Raw genomic sequence first — 19,540 nt, 5'->3', positions numbered from 1 at the left:
CTCCGGCCTCCTCCCGCCCCTCCTCCCTCCCTCCATCTCGCCTCGCCTCCTCCTGCCCTCCGCCGTCGCTCCCCCCCTCTTCTCTTCCGCCCTCCTCCTCCTCCTCCTCCCCGCCTTCCGGAGCGATCGCGCAATCGTCCACTCCGACGAATCCGTAGTCCATGGCGGCAGGCTCCACCCCCTGGGGGAAGTAGTTCTCCCAGCCTGCGGGACGGGGCTCCTCCTCCTCCTCGTCCTCCTGGGGCCTGGAAGGCCTCTGGGCCGCGTAGCTCAGCAGGTCTGGGAGGACGGGGTTGGGTTGGTGGTGCTGTGGCGTCTGGGTGGGGTAGGACAGGGCAGTGGTGTTACTTTACTGGAGTATTTCCCATTTTCAATACTTTTACTTCTACTCCACTACTTCTCAGAGGCAAATATTGTACTTTTACTCCACTGCACTTATTTGCAAAACTTTAGTTACTAGTTACTTAGCAGATATAAATGATTATGTTATAAGACATGCATTAACCACTTTAGCCCTATTTTATACCTAGGCTATTTGAAAATAGCTGATCTACAAGCTCATTGTGAGCTTGTAGATCTGCTATTTTCAAACATTTTAGTACTTTTACTTTTGGTACTTTAAGTACATTTTGATACCAATACTTTTGTACTTTCACTCAAGTAAATGTTGAATTCCGCATTGCAGTATTGATACTTTTACTTAAGTAAAACATTTGAGTACTTTTTCCAGCACTGATGACAGGCTGGTGCTGCTGCCGGATAGATGCTTGTTAATGGTCATGAGGTCATGGAGCTTTGGATTCTCCGGATGGAACGTCAGGGGCGGATGATCGGTCAGGTCCTGTGAGGTCGACAGGGTCACGAGGGTGGGGGAGATGTTGACATAAACACATGTTTACTTGACCATTAGCTCTTAACCACTTTAAAGGTTCTATGACATTCACTTTCACTTTTTTTTATTTTTTATGTTTTTTTGGGGGGGTTCATGACCTCAATTACACCCCAAAAAACTGAACTGTGGTCTGGGGGTTTTATGAATAATTAGTCTGAAAAGTAATCTGTGATTGCCCCTTGGAGAGTGAAGTCACAGGCCATTAATCCCGCCCACTCTCCTCCTCCCCTCTGCCCTCCCCTATCCTTTCCTTTGCGGGGGGGCGGAGCAGAGGCGATGATTGAGAGGTAAAATCCCTCAACAGCGACACCCGCAGGCAAAGATTTATTTTTTCATTGCAGTTGAAATGGCTTTAGAAATGTGAGAGAAAAACAACTGCAATGGCTAACTGGAGTGGAGTTTTCAGTTAAAACTCTTTACACACGTTTGAAGGACCATGACAAAGACTTTTAATGTGTTGTAAAACTGAATGTCATGAAACCTTTAACCCTGGTGTCCCCGTTTTGGTTATGTCATTATAGGTAAAGATTTCAGAGATTTCAAAGATTTTTTTGAGAATTTTCACAAACACCAGAAGTATGCAATACAAGCAAAATACCAGATCTAAGTTCACAATTTGGCGTGCGACAGAGTACGTATATAGGGCTTAAGAGGATAAAACAGATACCAAAATAGGGACTGAGGCATCACAGATTGAGTCATCAAAAATGATAAGCCAAAAATGATTTTAATTCTGTTAATTGAAAAAAAGAAGAAAGCAAGATTTAATGTACGCTGTTACATTTTGAATGGTTGTGTGTGTGTGTGTGTGTGTGTGTGTGTGTGTGTGTGTGTGTGTGTGTGTGTGTGTGTGTGTGTGTGTGTGTGTGTGTGTGTGTGCGCGCGCGCGCGCATGACATACCACCAGCATGCGGGGCGTCTTGTGGTGCGTCCCCCTCACAGAGCGGTAGAGAAGGTAGCCGGCCACCACCATCAAACACACGCACACTGACGGAACAACAATACCAAGAACCACTCTGTGCAGCTGGCCAATCAGAGGGTCTGGAGGAAGAGGAGGGCGTGGCACATGTGAAGGCAAAGATGAAAGGTGATGTCTCACATAGTTTATAAAGTTTTAATACAGGGCCACAAAACAAACATGAGAAAAAAAAAACGAGATGAGAAAATGTTTACCTTACTACATTTACATTTCCTATACAGCTATGTGCACAAATTAAAAGTAGGGAAAATGTTGAGGACAACTTCAGATATTGACATATTAGTCTATGAGCCCTATTTTAGTCCAGACTGGCTAAACCCACTATTTGGGGATTTAGCATGACGCAAGGGGCGTTCCCGTGCAAAAGTTGCTATTTTGGGACACCATGCAGCCTTATCCGCAAAACACCTGCGCTACCCGTTACATTATGCATACAGTAAGTGTGGTTTGGGCGTTACAATAATAAAACCAATCATGCCAGATGCCATTGCCTTTAAGAGAAGACTGTGCAAGCCATTATCCCCAATGCAATCTTCGTGCGCTCTATCCCTCTCTGCCAGTGTTGCCAGGTCTGCTTATAATAAGCCACGTTGGGCTTGTTTTTCTGTCAAGTCGCTTGTAAATAATGGTAGTTGCGGGTTGCGTTGTGAGCTTGTAGATCGGCTATTTTCAAACAGCCGACATATATTATGCTCATTGTTTAATAGCCGACATATATAGGCTTGAAGTGCTCTGTGGCTTATAGTCGCTTCTTTTGGGCTTGTTTTCATAGACCTGGTTGCTTATTCCTCTCTCAAAATCTGGCAACACTGCTCATGTTCCGACATAAACAATGGTACCGCACTGAGGCGCCGTAACATTGGACACCATACACCCGAAGTTTACTTCATAAGCTCTAGCCTTTGATTGCCTTTCAATAAAACCACATTTCATAGACATAAGTATCACCTACATGTTACTGATTACTAGAGAGAATCTTTTGTTACATATCCATTGCAGGCACGCTCTACCAAACGAATTTCGCACAGCGGGTGGTTTTAGGATCCGCTATGTGCTTTCCCAGATGCAAATAACGGAGTCGGCATAATGAATAGCGGGTATAGCGGCCGCAAGGTACCATTTATGGACAGTGCCAGCTATCTTATGCTTAATTCACGGGTAGTGGGCAGTAATAGGCTCTATGCACAGCGGCCATATTGGGAATGAATTGGGCCCCTTCCTCACTTCCTTCACAGGTGTTACCAATAATACTAATTAAGGCTCTATTCCATTTTGTGTGGCATAGTGGTTGTCTTATTTTCAAGGACCCCCATAACTCTGAGAGTGTACAAATGGAACCAAATGGACCCGTAAGGTTCCATTTGTACACTCTCAGAGTTACACACCCACCATAAGGGGCCATTTGGGAACCAAAATGGAGTGTTTCTAGTGAGCCAACATGCACAATATCAGCACCCTGACCAGAATGGAACAGAGCCTTCATTAGTATCATTGGTAACACCTGTGAAGGAAGTAAGAAGAGGCCCAATTTCTTTCCAATATGGCTGCTGTGCATAGAGCCTATTCACAGGTAGCGGGCGGCGAGTGCGGGTAAAGCAGTGGCAAGAATAGAGCCATATATCTAAACCTGCAGTGCTCTGGAAGCCTCTCTACTGTGAAGTATTGATGATACAGTACATCCATAAAGCTGGCCCGGGGATTTAACAATCCAAAAAGAAAGTGAAACCATTGTGAAGTTTAAAGTCACATGGACAAACAGTGAGACACGTACCCTGCTGAGTGGTGATGCAATGCCAGGGTGATGCCTGGCATGGGACGGGCAACGCCAGGAATCTGGCTTTGGCAGAGAAGCAGTATTCTGTCTCATAGTCCATCAGCGGGTATTTATACTGGCTGTCACGCACTGGGAAATGGCGCTGTACACACACACACACACACACACGCACGCACGCGCACGCACGCACGCACGCAAATAAACGTACACACACACACACACACACACACACACACACACACACAATAAATCTTGGTTAATTTGTGTATTGAGAATCCAAGTGTAAATACTTTAATGCCACTGTTGCTTTGCCTATACACTGTAGTAGGGCTGGGGGCAATTAACCAAACACTTATCACAAACAAATATTTTGAAACAGATATTTAAAACAATTATTATTACGTAATAATCGAGAAGTAAGGTTTTTATTTACATATAAATATATATGATTTCTTATATATAATATTGTTTTCTTTATAATTGTTCATAAATGAATTGACAACAGGAAGTGACGCTCAAAAGGCCTCATGGGACACTGGAAACTTGTGGATACTGTAGGTATAAAAACTCCCCGTGATAAGACGGTAGTTTCCACCTACCGTGTGGTTGCGGCCGACATTGTGGACGGAGACGTTGTAGGTCATCTGCTTGGGGTAGAAAGTCGCCATGGAAACCTCGGGGGTGTGGTTGTCAGGCTGGTATCTCATTGGCCCCTTCAGATGGATGATGGCACAGCTCTCCTCCATCGCCACGGAAACCATTGGAGGGCCGAAACTAGCTGTTAGGGGCAATGGGAGCGAGACAGAATCAGCGTTCTATTGCACTGGTTCTCAAACGTGGGACAGACCCAGGGGTTGGACTGGACCCTTACAGGTCTGTAACTCTGACCCGTTGTCCACTCTTTTACACCTTATATCGGAATATGAATTGTATCAAATGGAGGTCCGTGCCCTGGGGGTCCCCAGATGATTTGCTTAATGTGCAACATTGTTTTCTCACTCAACAGTAAACAAACCAACATACAGTGTATGTCCAGGGCATACATTGGCAACCGGCGGGCAGGGGGCCTCACCTTCACTTAATGCGGCCCGCAGGTTAATATTGGAATACTGATATATTGATATTGTATTTAAGTTAATATAAAGTTAACTAATTTGAAATTAAATAAAAATGTTACTTTTCAGGATTCCAATTAAAAAATACCAAACAAGAATTCAGGATTCCAATTCCAATTCCAGAATAGCAAAAATAGCAGATCTTCAAGCTCAAAACGTGTCGCGATGCGACGTGTTTTGAGCCTGTAGATCTGCTACTGTTGCTACTTAAAATATGGAGATACAAGGTTTCTGCCCGACAGCAACAATATGCAATGTGGCCCTCTGGAGTGAGTGTGGACATATAGTGGCCCTCTGGAGTGAGTGTGGACATATAGTGGCCCTCTGGAGTGAGTGTGGACATATAGTGGCCCTCTCCATCATCAAAGTTGCCCACCCCTGGTCCAGGGTACAGTATGTGCACATTTCTAAAGTGACAATTTAAGGACTTTTAACTAAGACCCTTTTAACACCTCTAAAATGAAATAAATCAATCAATGAATAAGACCATTACTGCGTCAGTAATCGACAAACAAACTATACTATAAAAATGGTCAAACATTGGCCAAATTGTCAAAGAAAGAGGCAAACATTGTGAAAATAGCCGACCTACACAACGCCTCACAACGCAAGGCGTTGTGAGCTTGTAGAAGATATACAAGCTTGTGAGCTTGTAGATCTGCTATTTTCAAAAGGCTGAAATGTATATAGGGGCTGAAGTGGTTACTGTATGTTTTGTAATAATATTAATAATCAAAGTTTTCAAATAATTGTAGTGGTGTAAAAGTACAATATTTGCCTTTGAGGTGTAGTGGAGTAGAAGTAAAAGTACAGATAATTGGAAATACTCCAGCAAAGTAAAAAAAAATCTTCAAAACTTAAGTACAGTACTTGAGTAAATGAGCGTAGTAACTTAACACCACTGAAACTGATGTATATAGAATACTGTGAAGCTGTTTACAGAAAGTTCTGTGGCAGCTACTGAAAAAAATAAGTTTCTTCTTTTTTATTCATCTTATTTTACTATTATCATTATTATTACTTAATGCTGCTGCATTGTCTGAAGGAAACCAAACAACAACAAAAAAAAAAAAGGTTTTACTTTTATGTACCTGCCCACAAGATCTCTAACAATAAAACACAATGAACCTTGAACCTTCTATTTCATGGCGCTAACTTTCCAGGAAGAGAAAGACAGAAGTAGTAGTCTATTAGCTTGGAAATCCCCCATCGATGATATCATTGGTAGGCAGGTTACTGAACTGTCCACAGCCCACCAATGATTAGACGGAAATGGTGCCATCTTAATGAGCATTAGTGATGTCCAATTCTAGGAAGATACGGTTGAAAACGGGTGAAGCGCTCCTTTAGGTGGTCAATGCTTTTGACAATTCACACGTTTAGCACATCGAACACGACTACATATCGTTGCTGTCGGCAGCCACATCCATTTTTCTGCTTTTGCATGTATTCCCATAAATCAGTGCAATTGAACACCCTTTACGTCTGTGAGTTGATTAAAACAAATATTGAACCAATGAAAAGTATTAAAAAGCGCTTCTGACAAAACCAGCTAACTCCATTGGATCCTCAAACTGTCAGAAAAAACAGCTAACTCCACCAAAGGGGGGTGGAGTTAGCTGGTTTTGCTGACTCCAGGCTCCACCCCCTTTTGACCTCCAACCTCATTGTGAGCTTGGAGGTCCATTCAGCTGTTCTTATCAATGATGAACAAAACCTCCTAACTCCACTTTTTGTTATGTTTTAGTCATTTCCTGATTTTTTTTTTTTTTTAGTTAGCTGGTTTCTGCCCGACGACAGCAGAGATATCCTGTGACTGACATCTAAACAAAAAGGAGGGGGCCTTGCATAGATCCCTGGGGGACTCCCGTCAACTATACGTACAGTATGGGTTTAAGTGGTTAAAAAAAAGAAGAACGGGAAAAAAAAGAATAAACCTACTGTCGGGCTTTGGGTCGAATCTCGTGGGTGTCTGTGTCCATCTGGAGGACCTCTTTGTGTCCTCAGCTCGAACCCTGGCGTAGTAGCCGTGCTCCAGATCCCACGTCTCATTGGTCAGGTCACACCAGCTCCGTCCAATGAAACGACAGTGTTGCACTGCTCTCCAATTCACCGTCCTGCCTTTGCCATTCTCTGCTTTGTCCCCATAGCTGGAGAGAAGGACGATGTAAACCACATATTATTACACACATATTATTATTATGAGATACTCAGTCATTACTAACTATGAGAAAGTATGTAAGGAAGTATGTAAGCGATGTTGCCTTCTGTTCCGTGAATCTGAGGAATGTGATCCAGTGGCGTATTCCTGGAAATGACACACACACCCAAACACTATAGGGTGACCTCAATGTTCAGCCCCTCAAACCATTCATGCACGTTCATGCACGCGCGCATGTACATACGCACCTAGGTGTGTTGCATACAGGCAACAACTGATTGACAAACATCAGCCTCAGCGTTGAATTCCGACACGCAATGCACGCAATTCAAAAATTCAAAAATAGCAAAAATAGCAGATCTACAAACTCAAAACGCGCTGCACTGCAACGAGTTTGTAGATCTGCTATTTTTGCTATTTACGGGGCCAGAGCTCTGCTCTGGACACGTATTGTTATTCGCATTATTCTGTCACTTCTGCCACTTTTCGCAGTTCTGGCTGAACCGCGCTGTCGCTTTTTACGAAACTCGGCCATATGGTAGATGGTCATGAAAAACGATCAAAAAATAATTCTCACAATCTTTCGTCCAAAGGTGGCGCTATAGCACTCAATTGAAAATGCCAACTTTGACCAGGTACAACTCATGCCCTGTTTGACCTACAGCCATGAAACTTGGATACACATATGCGTCTCCTCATGCTGAACAACTTTCACACTCTGACTTTTGACCTCTGACCTTTAGATCTCCCACCATTTTGAATTATATGAAAAACAGTCATTGGCTCCTAACTTCTGCATTTTTTCACTTATGGAAAATCCGTTGGAAATTTTTGTAGAAAGTGGTCCAAAGTTCAAGTGTGAAACGTTTCGTGCAGATTGCTGAAAAATCCCAGGAGGAGATAGATTTTAACTATTACAGTTTTATGAAAATTATTCATCTGTGCCTAAAACATACATGCAGACTCACATTTCTTTGAAACTTTGCAGAAATGTACAGGGTCATTCCAAATATCACTGAAACCAATCTTACTCCAATTGGCCAAAAGGGGGCGCTATAGCAATTTTTTGAAAAGGCAGATTTTAAACAGGCATAAGTCATGCCTCGTTTGGCCGAAAGTCGTGAAACTTGCTTACACATGTGCCTTGACTCATGAGGAACACACGTATCGATTTGACCATTAAGCTCCGCCCTTAGATTTTCCGCAATTTTGAGCAGTTTGAAAAATACTTGTTTTTGCCAGTTCTGGCTTAACCGTGCATACGCTTTTTACGAAACTCGGCCATATGGTAGATGCTCATGAAGAACTACCAAGAAATAATTCTCACACTCATTCGTCAAAGGGTGGCGCTATAGCACTCAATTGAAAGTGCCAACTTTGAACAGGTACAACTCATGCCCTGTTTGACCTACAACCATGAAACTTCGATACACACATGCGTCTCTTCATGCCCGACAACTTTCGTGGTCTGACTTTTGACCTCTGACCTTTAGATCGCCCACCATTTTGAATTATATGAAAAACAGTCATTGGCTCCTAACTTCTGCATTTTTTCACTTATGGAAAATCCGTTGGAAATGTTTGTAGGCAGTGGTCCAAAGTTCATGTGTAGAATGTTTCGTGCAGATTGCTCAAAAATCCCAGGAGGAGATAGATTTTAACTATTACAGTTTTATGAAAGTTATTCATCTGTGCCTAAAACATACATGCAGACTCACATTTCTTTGAAACTTGGCAGAAATGTACAGGGTCATTCCAAATATCACTGAAACCAATCTCACTCCAATTGGCCAAAAGGGGGCGCTATAGCAATTTTTTGAAAAGGCAGACTTTAAACAGGCATAAGTCATGCCTCGTTTGGCCGAAAGTCGTGAAACTTGCTTACACATGTGCCTTGACTCATGAGGAACACATCTATCTCTTTGACCAGTAAGCTCCGCCCTTAGATTGTCCGCAATTTTGAGCAGTTTGAAAAACACTTAAACCCAGGATTTTTCGGCTATTTGCGTGAAACTGTATCATCTGTGTGATCTCCTTTTTCACAGTTACTTATCTGTTGGGCCAATGGCGTCTCCCTTAAATGAATGCCTCACAATCTCAGGGTCGCCAGTTCAAGCCTCACTTGATGCAGACTTAATTTAAGTTGAATTGCAAACAACATGACTGTATCATTGAATACATGTGCAACTGTTAAAGGTAATGATGAAATGCGTCTTGGAGAGAGTATGTTTTTTTAATGTATGACAAACTTCATTGTGAAAATAACCGATCTACAATCTCAAAACTTTTCAGATAGCAACATGTTTCTGAGCTTGTAGATCGGCTGCTTTCACTGGTTCACTTTTATCTTCAACAGATGACCTCAGCCTGGACAAAGCTATAGCGGTATAGGTAGTGTCTCAGCCTGTGAATCCAAAGGTCGAGAGTTTGATTCCTGTCAATGGCAATAGGTTGAGATGTTAATGGTTGAGGTTTTTCACCTGGGATTGCCCCCCTGCGTCCTATATATGACCACCTCAGCTGGGTTGGGCTAAAAAGAATTTTCGCCTGTTGGAATCATTTGCTTTGTCTCAATTTCAATCTATTCCCTTTCCATGTCTTATTGTGCTATTATTACGGGGCCAGAGCTCAGCTCTGGACCTGTTTTGTTATTGGCAGTATTCTGTCACTTCTTCTGCCACTTTTCGCAGTTCTGGCTGAACCGTGCAGTCGCTTTTTACGAAACTCGGCCATATGGTAGATGGTCATGAAAAACGATCAAGAAATAATTCTCACAATCTTTCGTCCAAAGGTGGCACTATAGCACTCAATTGAAAATGGCAACTTTGAACAGGTACAACTCATGCCCTGTTTGACCTAGAGCCATGAAACTTGAATACACATATGCGTCTCCTCATGCTGAACAACTTTCACCCTCTGACTTTTGACCTCTGACCTTTAGATCTCCCACCATTTTGCATTATATGAAAAACAGTCATTGGCTCCTAACTTCTGCATTTTTTCACTTATGGAAAATCCGTTGGAAATTTTTGTATGCAGAGGTCCAAAGTTCAAGTGTTTCGTGCAGATTGCTCAAAAATCCCAGGAGGAGATAGATTTTAACTATTACAGTTTTATGAAAATTATTCATCTGTGCCTAAAACATACATGCAGACTCACATTTCTTTGAAACTTTGCAGAAATGTACAGGGTCATTCCAAATATCACTGAAACCAATCTTACTCCAATTGGCCAAAAGGGGGCGCTATAGCAATTTTTTGAAAAGGCAGACTTTAAACAGGCATAAGTCATGCCTCGTTTGGCCGAAAGTCGTGAAACTTGCTTACACATGTGCCTTGACTCATGAGGAACACATCTATCGCTTTGACCAGTAAGTGCCGCCCTTAGATTGTCCGCAATTTTGAACAGTTTGAAAAACACTTAAACCCAGGATTTTTCAGCTATTTGTGTGAAACTGTATCATCTGTGTGATCTCCTTTTTCACAGTTACTTGTCTGTTGGGCCAATGGTGTCTCCCTTAAATGAATGCCTCACAATCCCAAGGTTGCCAGTTCAAGCCTCACTTGATGCAGACTTAATTTAAGTTGAATTGCAAACAACATGACTGTATCAATGAATACATGTGCAAATGGTAAAGATAACCTGAAATGCTTATTTGAGAGTACGTTTTTTCAACGTATGACATACTTTATCTGAAAATAGCTGATCTACAATCTCACAACTTTTCATGGTTTGTGAGCTTGTAGATCGGCTACTTTCACTAGTTTTGGTTCTGAGGAGATGTACAATTTCTTCATTGGTAAATGGTTTGTGAACGAGTGATCTTAGTGTTAGTGAAACAGGGGCTTGGTTCATGAAAGGAGGCAAGAGTTTATGATCTTCAACAGACAATATCAGCCTGGACAAAGCTATAGCACTATAGGTAGTGTTGCAGCCTATTAGTCTGAAGGTTGAGAGTTCGAATCCTGTTAATGGCAGTAGGTTGAGATGTCCAATCAAACCATTATGTTTCCATCTCTCTCTCTCATCAATCTATTGTTTCCATGTCACTCTCTCTCTCTTCAATCTATTCCGTTTCCATGTCTCTCTCTCTCTCTATTCACTGGCCCCGTATTATCGCTGCTTGCAGCTATATTTTTGAATTGGAATTCTGTTTTTTGTTCTGCTTTTTAAGTGGAATCCTGAAAAAAAAATGTATTTAATTTAAAACGCATTTAGTTATACTTATGTTAACTTTATGAACTTAAATACAAATAAATTGGACATAAAAAAAGACAAAATAATTTTAATACTAGTCATTAAGCTATTAATATAGGCTGAAGTAATTAAAGCGGGTCATGTTTGCAATTGTATCAATCGGAATGAACAAATGCATTGCGTGTCGGAATTCAACGCTGAGGCTGATGTTTGTCAATCAGTTGTTGCCTGTATGCAACACACCTAGGTGCGTATGTACATGTGCGCGTGCATGAACGTGCATGAATGGTTTGAGGGGCTGAACATTGAGGTCACCCTATAGTGTTTGGGTGTGTGTGTCATTTCCAGGAATACGCCACTGGGTCACATTCCTCAGATTCACGGAACAGAAGACAACATCGCTTACATACTTCCTTACATACTTTCTCATAGTTAGTAATGACTGAGTATCTCATAATAATAGGCTCTATGCACAGCAGCCATATCATCACTTCTTTCACAGGTGTTACCAATGATACTAATGAAGGCTCTGTTCCATTTAGTCTAGCACAGGGGTTTCCACGACCCCCACAACTCTGAGAGTGTACAAATGGAACCAAATGGACCCTTACGGGTCCATTTGGTTCCATTTGTACACTCTCAGAGTTACACACCTGTAAGGGGCCATTTGGAAGCCCATGAGGGTCCCTGGACCCCAACTGTAGAGTAAATGTTTCCAGTGGGCCAACATGCACAGTATCAGCACCCTGACTCTGTTTGACCAGAATGGAACAGAGCCTTCATTAGTATCATTGGTAACACTTGTGAATGTCTTAATAATATGGCTGCTGTGAATAGAGCCTATTAGATACTTTCTCATAATCATTACGGTAGATACTTTCTCATAACAATGACGAGGTGTGGTCTTGAGTCACAAATTTGATTATTTAAACTCTACTCGATCAAATAAAAAAATACCTGCAACTGGACTGGACTTGGACTTTAACAGCAGTGACTCATGACTTCACTTGTTTTTTTTTACTTTTACCTTAATTTGCTACTCATTTGTTTCTTGTTTATGAATAATTAACTTAAGTTGAATCTAACATTTCAAAAAGTGAAGTGACATCTTACGATGTAAACATCTGGTCGCTGCAAATGCGCACAGAAATACACTTGTCTCACATCATCACACATTTGTATGATTGACTGAAAGGGACATATTTTGAGAGAGGACTTGGGCTGTCCTGCTTGGTCCATGGGATCAAATAAATAGTTGATGCATTCAAATGTGGCATTATGTACAGTACAACAACAATGTTGTGCTTCTTGCCAAATTATATCACTGCTCTCTAGTGAAGCATAGCGTTAGTTCATGCAGGACACGGAAGTCTTTTACGCCTCGTCAGTCAGCTGATTACAGCTGATTGACAGCTGACTGAAGCCCCAATAATATTCAAAGGGTATGTTAATTAAAAGTGTGCCACAAATCATTTAATTGACTGAAATCACAACGTGTTTTGTTGTTCTCCTGGTTGATAGTGTGATTCAATGCGTCCATGCAGTGGTGTAAAGTAACTAAGTACGTTTACTCGAGTACTGTACTTAAGTACAATTTCAAGGTATTTGTTTTACTTTACTGAGGTATTTCCAATTTTCTGTACTTTTACTTCTACTCCATTACATCTCAGAGGCAAATATTGTACTTTTACTCCACTACAATTATTTGAAAACTTTAGTTATTAGTTACAGTACTTTGTAGATTTTGATTATCATTACAAAACATACATTAACCACTTCAACCCTATAGTTAGGCCATTTGAAAATAGCCGATCTACAAGCTCACAATGCGTCGCGATGCGACGCATTGTGAGCTTGTAGATCTGCTATTTTCAAAAGATTTCTTTATACATTTTGAACTTGGACATTCTGCACATGAGCACTTTTACTTTTGGTACTTTAAGTATATTTTGATACCAGTACTTTTGTACTTTTACACAAGTACATTTTCACTTCTGGACTTAAACTCGTAACATCATTTTTCTACATTGCAGTATTGATACTTTTACTAAAGTAAAACAAATGTAGTACTTTTTCCACCACTGCGTCCATGTCATACTCACATGGCATATTGCACTGAGAAGTGTGTGCCTGGAGGTGTATCATTTCCAGGACGCCACTGGATCACATTCCTCAGATTGACGGAAGAGAAGACTACATCAACCGGCCTGGGAGGAGAGGGGGAGACTGGACGCACACGCACACGCACACGCACACGCACACGCACGACATGACAGCAGAGAGAGAGGATCAGTGACAAATATGATGCACACTATATACAGTGTAGCAGTGGTTCCCAAACCTTTTAGCTCCAGTCCAGACCCTAAATTTGAAATTAGACAAATTTTGGCCGACGTTTGCACAGCGTTGCGAGCTTGCAGATCTGCTATTTTCACTACTTCTTAAATGTTTGTTTTTTTATTTATGGAAATGAATAGAACAATTTTGGAAATGCTTTTAATTGATGGAAGGTTGTTATTTCTTTTGTTTAAACGTTTTAAAATCTTTTCAAATAATATAGCCTATATCATTTTTTTTATGTATAGGAAACGGAAAAAAGGAGACATTTACTCGTGACATGTCGCGAAAGGTCATGTTGTTTCATATGTTCAATGCCAAAACACTATTGAATCATTAATCGTAATTATTTGTACAACAATTAATCGTCAGCCAAAATGTCATGTTATTTTTTTGTTTTTGTTGCATTCCTAAGCCAACAATTTGATGACCAGCGGACCAGTAGGCAGTGGTTCCGGTAGGAGAACCGCTGCCGGTCATCAAATTATTGGCCTAGGAATGGGACAAAAACAATTTTTTTTCCCATGAATTCAAGTCTCCATAATCCATAGAAAACGTTATTTTGGGGGTGAACTATCCCTTTTAATTGAAACATAAATCATGGCTGGCTTGCTAGATTTTATGATCAAATTTGTATTGATTTATTATAATAACACATACACACATATTATTCACAGGGAAACAAACATCAAACATACACACCCCCCCCCTTCTCCAACCCACAGGACCTGGCTACAAGCAAACAATAATTGCTTGTAGTCAGGTTAATAGATTAGATTAGATGTCCTTCACAATGGAAAATCGTTTTGCTCGGGTCAATGCATCCAAGACAAGACAATAAATAAATATACACCACAATTAAAACACCCAGCAACCCACAATAAAGACAAGAAGTTCTTCAATTCTATTAATATGTATGCCTAATAGGCTCTATGCACAGCAGCCATATTATCACTTCCTTCACAGGTGTTACCAATGATACTAATGAAGGCTCTGTTCCATTTAGTGTAGCACAGTGGTTTCCACGACCCCCCCCCCCCCCCCCCATAACTCTGAGAGTGTACAAATGGAACCAGGGTCCATTTGGTAGCCCATGAGGGTCCCTGGACCCCAACTGTAGACCCACTGGTGTAACAGAGTGTTTCCAGTGGGCCAACATGCACAATATCAGCACCCTGACTCTGTTTGACCAGAGCGGAACAGAGCCTTCATTAGTATCATTGGTAACACCTGTGAATGTCTTCGTAATATGGCTGCTGTGAATAGAGCCTATTCTACATGTAAAAGTCACTTAGCTTACACTGTACATCTGCTATTTTTGAACATTTTTGAAAAGTCTTGAAATTCTTTTTTTGAATAATTTCTCTTTTTTACACAGATCTTCTCTTCTGGGGGTCCCTGGCACAAAGTATATTCAGATATTTTAAGTACAGTAGTTGTACTAATTGTAAGTACAGTACTTAAGTAAATGTACTTAGTTACTTTCCACCACTGAGTTTCACCTAGGGACCCAGACATAAAGTACACCTGTAATCTGCCTGTTGTTTGTCTGGACCTGGGCCAAACCTATCAAATTCATGTTCTCATGGACATAGAAAGAGATTAGTGCACCAGGACGGTCATAGTATGTTGTAATAACTATGATTGGCCAGAGACCATGTTGGCTGGTGGCCCAGCCATGGCTGTTTGTTCAAACACACTGGAGTGTTCATAACACTGAGGGTGTTAAAAGGGACACATACTGTACACTCTCAAGAGTTAAAGGGATAGTTCATTAACCACTTCAGCCCTATTTTATACCTAGGCTATTTGAAAATAGCAGATCTACAAGCTCACAACGTGTTGCATTGTGACGCGTTGTGAGCTCGTAGATCTGCTATTTTCAAACATTTTAGTTTTTTTACTTTTGGTACTTTAAGTACATTTTGAGGCCAATACTTTTGTATTTTACTCAAGTAATTTCTTTATTCTGGACTTTTACTTGTAACAGAGTATTTCTATGTTGCAGTATTAGTACATTTACTTAAGTAAAGAATTGGAGTACTTTTTACACCACTGGAAACTACATTCACCCGAGTATGAAATGTTAAAATACATAAAAAGCACCAATTAGTTTAAAACGTACTATGTTTTCATAATAAACACATAATGTTTTATATTACAATATGGAAAAGGTTGATAGAATGACAGTTTTCAAATGAAATATCAAGACATTATAATATCGTAGTCTGTGTTCTATAATCAATATTAAATGTAGTACAGTAGTATACTAAACAATTAAAACTACGCAAAAGGAAACGACTATGATAAATGTAGCCTTATCTCAGGCTATTGTTTACAGTGTGTGCTGTATGTATTTAGTCGTGACCCATTTTCTAACAACAGACCTTAACAAAGGTGCAAAGAAGGGGACAGTCCCTGTGTTCCACAGAGGTGTTGGATTTCTGCTCAATTAGTTGAGTTTAGTTGAGTAAGTACATAGTGAAATCCTCTGTGTTAATTCATCCATTTGTATACTTAAAACCCACCTTTTGACTGTAGAGGACTGTGTGTGTGTGTGTGTGTGTGTGTGTGTGCGCGCGCGCGCGCGCGCGTGTGTGTTCAGTTTTCTACTCCCTCTTGTTGTGACCAGTGGTGTAAAGTAACTAAGTACATTAAAGTACTGTACTTAAGTTCAGTTTTGAGGTATTTTTTACTTTATTGGAGTATTTCCAATTTTCAGTAGCCTACTTATACTTATACTTCCCTACATCTCAGAGGCAAATATTGTACTTTTACTCCACTACAATTATTTGAAAACTTGACTTACTAGTTACTTTGTAGATTTTGATTATTATTACAAAACGTACACTAACCTCTTCAGCCCTATATATTTTGGCCATTTGAAAATAGCCGATCTACAAGCTCACAATGCGTCGCAATGCATTGTGAGCTTGTAGATCTGCTATTTTCAACTACAAATACAGAACCTATGAGCTTATGAACCTATGTTCAGTGGTGGACAGTAAATGAAATACATTTACTCAAGCACTGTACTTTGAGTACAGTGTAAGTACAACTTTGAGGTTTACTTTACTCAAGTATGTCCATTTTTTTCACTAAAATGTTATTCAGCACACAAGACAGAAGACCAACAAGTAGACATCAAATATGTTGCCAGATAGCTCTGGTCCATAGCCTTAGAAGGAGTTATCTCCTTCTAAGGCTATGGACCAGAGCTATAGTTGCCAGACATCATCTTAAATAAGATAAAAAGACAACTGCTGTTCTATGTTAAGTATGTCAATTTTGTTGATACTTTATCCTACTTCAACTCCACCAAATCTCAAAAAATAGATTTTACTTTTTACTCCAATACAATTATTTGACAGCTTTAGTTAATACTTACTTTTCAGATTTAGATTATCATTACAAAACATGCATTAACCAATTAAGCCCTATTTTATACTTGCAGCTATTCGAACATACAAGCGCTGTGATCTTGTAGATACGCTATTTTTGAAAAAGTTGGACAAAAAAAAAAAACTTTTACTTTGGTAGGCTAAGTGTGATGACAATATTATTTTTTTGTTTTACACAAGTACAATTTTGAATACAGGACTTTTGCTTTTTTCCTTGTGGTATTGCTACTTTTGTTTTAATTAACCTAAAAAATAAAATAAAAATCTCATGTTACAAATGGATGGTTCACATGACGCTCGTCTGTCACAAGCGTCATGGAACCACTTGTTCTTGTTTTTTTAATGGTCTCCATTTACAACCAGTACATCTACATAAATGTTCAAATGTCAAATATAAAGTGCTTACCCCACGGCCACGGATGCAACAAGTTAAAGCACCCCGGTCTAAATACCCGTATCTTCCGTATTGTTCACTAAAAAGCATTTTAATCCAATTGGTGGCCATTTTCATAGACTTTTCTCCACATACTTTCAATTACGCGACCCTATCGGTTGGGAGTTGTACTGCACTCTGCTACATTAAAACGCTATAAAAAATGGCTGCCAATCGGATTAAAATGCTTTTTATTGAACAATATGGAGGATATGGGTACTTAAACCAAGGCGCTTTAACTTGATACATCCTTGGCTTTAGGGTCATTACTTTACATTTGAAATATAAACGTTTTATGTAGATGTGCAGGTTGTAAATAGAGACTATTCAAAAACAGGAACAAGTGGTTCCGTGACTGTCATGATATGACAGTCATTTCAATCTTGATCTGAGCTAACTCAGATCAAGAGGCACCGCCGTACCGGTATGTATAGTTGCACGAATGCTGAGCTTACCTGCGCCTTGCAGCAGAGCACTGAGGAGGCACAGAACCGGTGTTAAAGCCCACATGATCCACTCATATCTTCACCACTAAACGATCACTTCTTCTTCGGACCCCCGTCATCATCATCATCATCATCATCTCCCACCCAGACGTATGCATCTCGATCCCATGCCAGGCACCTGATCCTTATACGATCCTTTGAAGTTAATTATGAATTATTAATGACACATGTTTCCTCACGCGATCGCCTCTTAAATCCACCGACAAAACAACAATATCACCCAACGCGCTTTAACTCTACAGTGATGGTGGAGGAAAGGGTTATTCTGTAACTGGAAAGAAACAGGAAACATTGAACTTGAGCTTCTCCCCCTTCCCTTGTTGTGGGCGGAAGGAATGTAACTGTCACTGCACCTGTTTGTGCACTTTGAACACCTGAACAACACGCTATTGTTCAGAGTCAAAGCCATACACACACACATAGTAGCCCTATAGTTACGGTATAGATTGAGTATAAGGTGTCCTTCCTTCCCCCGCCTATGACGCCTAGGGCACACACGCACGCACGCACGCACACATACAGCAGCGCACACGTACGCACGAATGCACACAAACAGTGGTGGGAAAAGTACTCAGATGTTTTCTCTCTCTCTCTCTCTCTCTCTCTCTCTCTCTCTCACACACACACACACACACACACACGCACGCACGCACGCACGCACACACACGCGCACGCGCACACGCACGCGCACGCACACGCACACAGTGGTGGAATTTGTGGAAAAAGTACTCAAATGTTTTACTTGTAAAAGTCCGAAATTCAAAATTTCCTTGAGTTAAAGAACAAAAGTATTGACATCAAAATGTAGCCTACTAAAGTACCAAAGTAAAATATCCCATTTCACAAGTTTTAAAATAAACAGAAAATAGCAGATCTACTATAGCCCACAATGCGTTGTAGATCTGCTATTTTCAAATGGCCAAAATGTATGGGCTGAAGTGGTTAATGCATGTTTTGTAATAATAATCAAAATATGCAAATTAACTAGCAACTAATTGTAGTGGAGTAAAAGTACACTATTTGCCTCTGATATAGTGCAGTAGAAGTTAAAGTACTGAACATTGGAAATACTCCAGTGAAGTAATACCTCAAAATTGTACTGAACACATGCACGCGTGTGCACACACACACACACACACACGCACGCACGCACGCACGCACGCACGCACGCACGCACGCACGCACGCACACACACACACACACACACACACACACACACACACACACACACACACAGGCTAATGTAATAACCTATAATTACTAGTCGAAGAGGCTTATTCCAACTGTAAAAGGTTTCGGGTATGAAGGCGATCAGGTGACACACTGCTATTGTTAATTAGCCTATTTAAATATGTCAGTAACCTATAACACACACGCATGCAGTAGACACATGTGTAAAGCATACATAAAAAAAAATAAGAAAATAATAATAAATACAATTGCCTGGCAAGAGTCCACAATAATATCATTAAAAACATAAACATAAACCATTATTGTTATTATTACTTTTCATAAATGTATCACAATTAGGCTTACAAAACCACAAAATACCACTCCTTGGATGTTATTTGTGCCCTGCACATAATGGCGGGGAGGGGGGGGGGGGCATTAAAACAAAAGAGAAAACAAAACAAAACTCTCGTTTATATGATGTGTATGCATATTTTTTACATTATTGTTTGTCTTTATGTCATTAAATGTGTTGATTAATTGAGCACACAGGACCTCAATGGAAACAATAAGCC

The 19,540-nt window shown here is 40.5% G+C and overlaps 2 protein-coding genes across 2 annotated transcripts in view; both read right to left on the bottom strand.

Annotated features, from left to right (window-relative positions):
• Positions 1-19,540, bottom strand: part of LOC311062531 (C-C motif chemokine 4-like) — a 405,685-nt gene that overhangs the window by 352,715 nt on the left and 33,430 nt on the right. The window lies entirely within an intron of this gene.
• Positions 44-18,095, bottom strand: il20ra (interleukin 20 receptor, alpha; the record flags this gene model as incomplete). The annotated part of the gene is made up of 8 exons (XM_084083387.1): positions 17,745-18,095; positions 13,221-13,344; positions 6,702-6,910; positions 4,245-4,423; positions 3,643-3,787; positions 1,794-1,933; positions 722-841; positions 44-316 (listed from the first exon to the last, which is right to left on the bottom strand). Coding segments are annotated over exons 1-8 (1,245 nt in total), but the record flags the coding sequence as incomplete, so codon positions are not given.

The sequence above is a fragment of the Gymnoscopelus microlampas genome (assembly GCF_963454915.1).
Source record: "Gymnoscopelus microlampas genome assembly, chromosome: 16".
Taxonomy (NCBI): Eukaryota; Metazoa; Chordata; class Actinopteri; order Myctophiformes; family Myctophidae; genus Gymnoscopelus; species Gymnoscopelus microlampas.
This window is presented reverse-complemented; position numbering and strand designations above follow the sequence as displayed.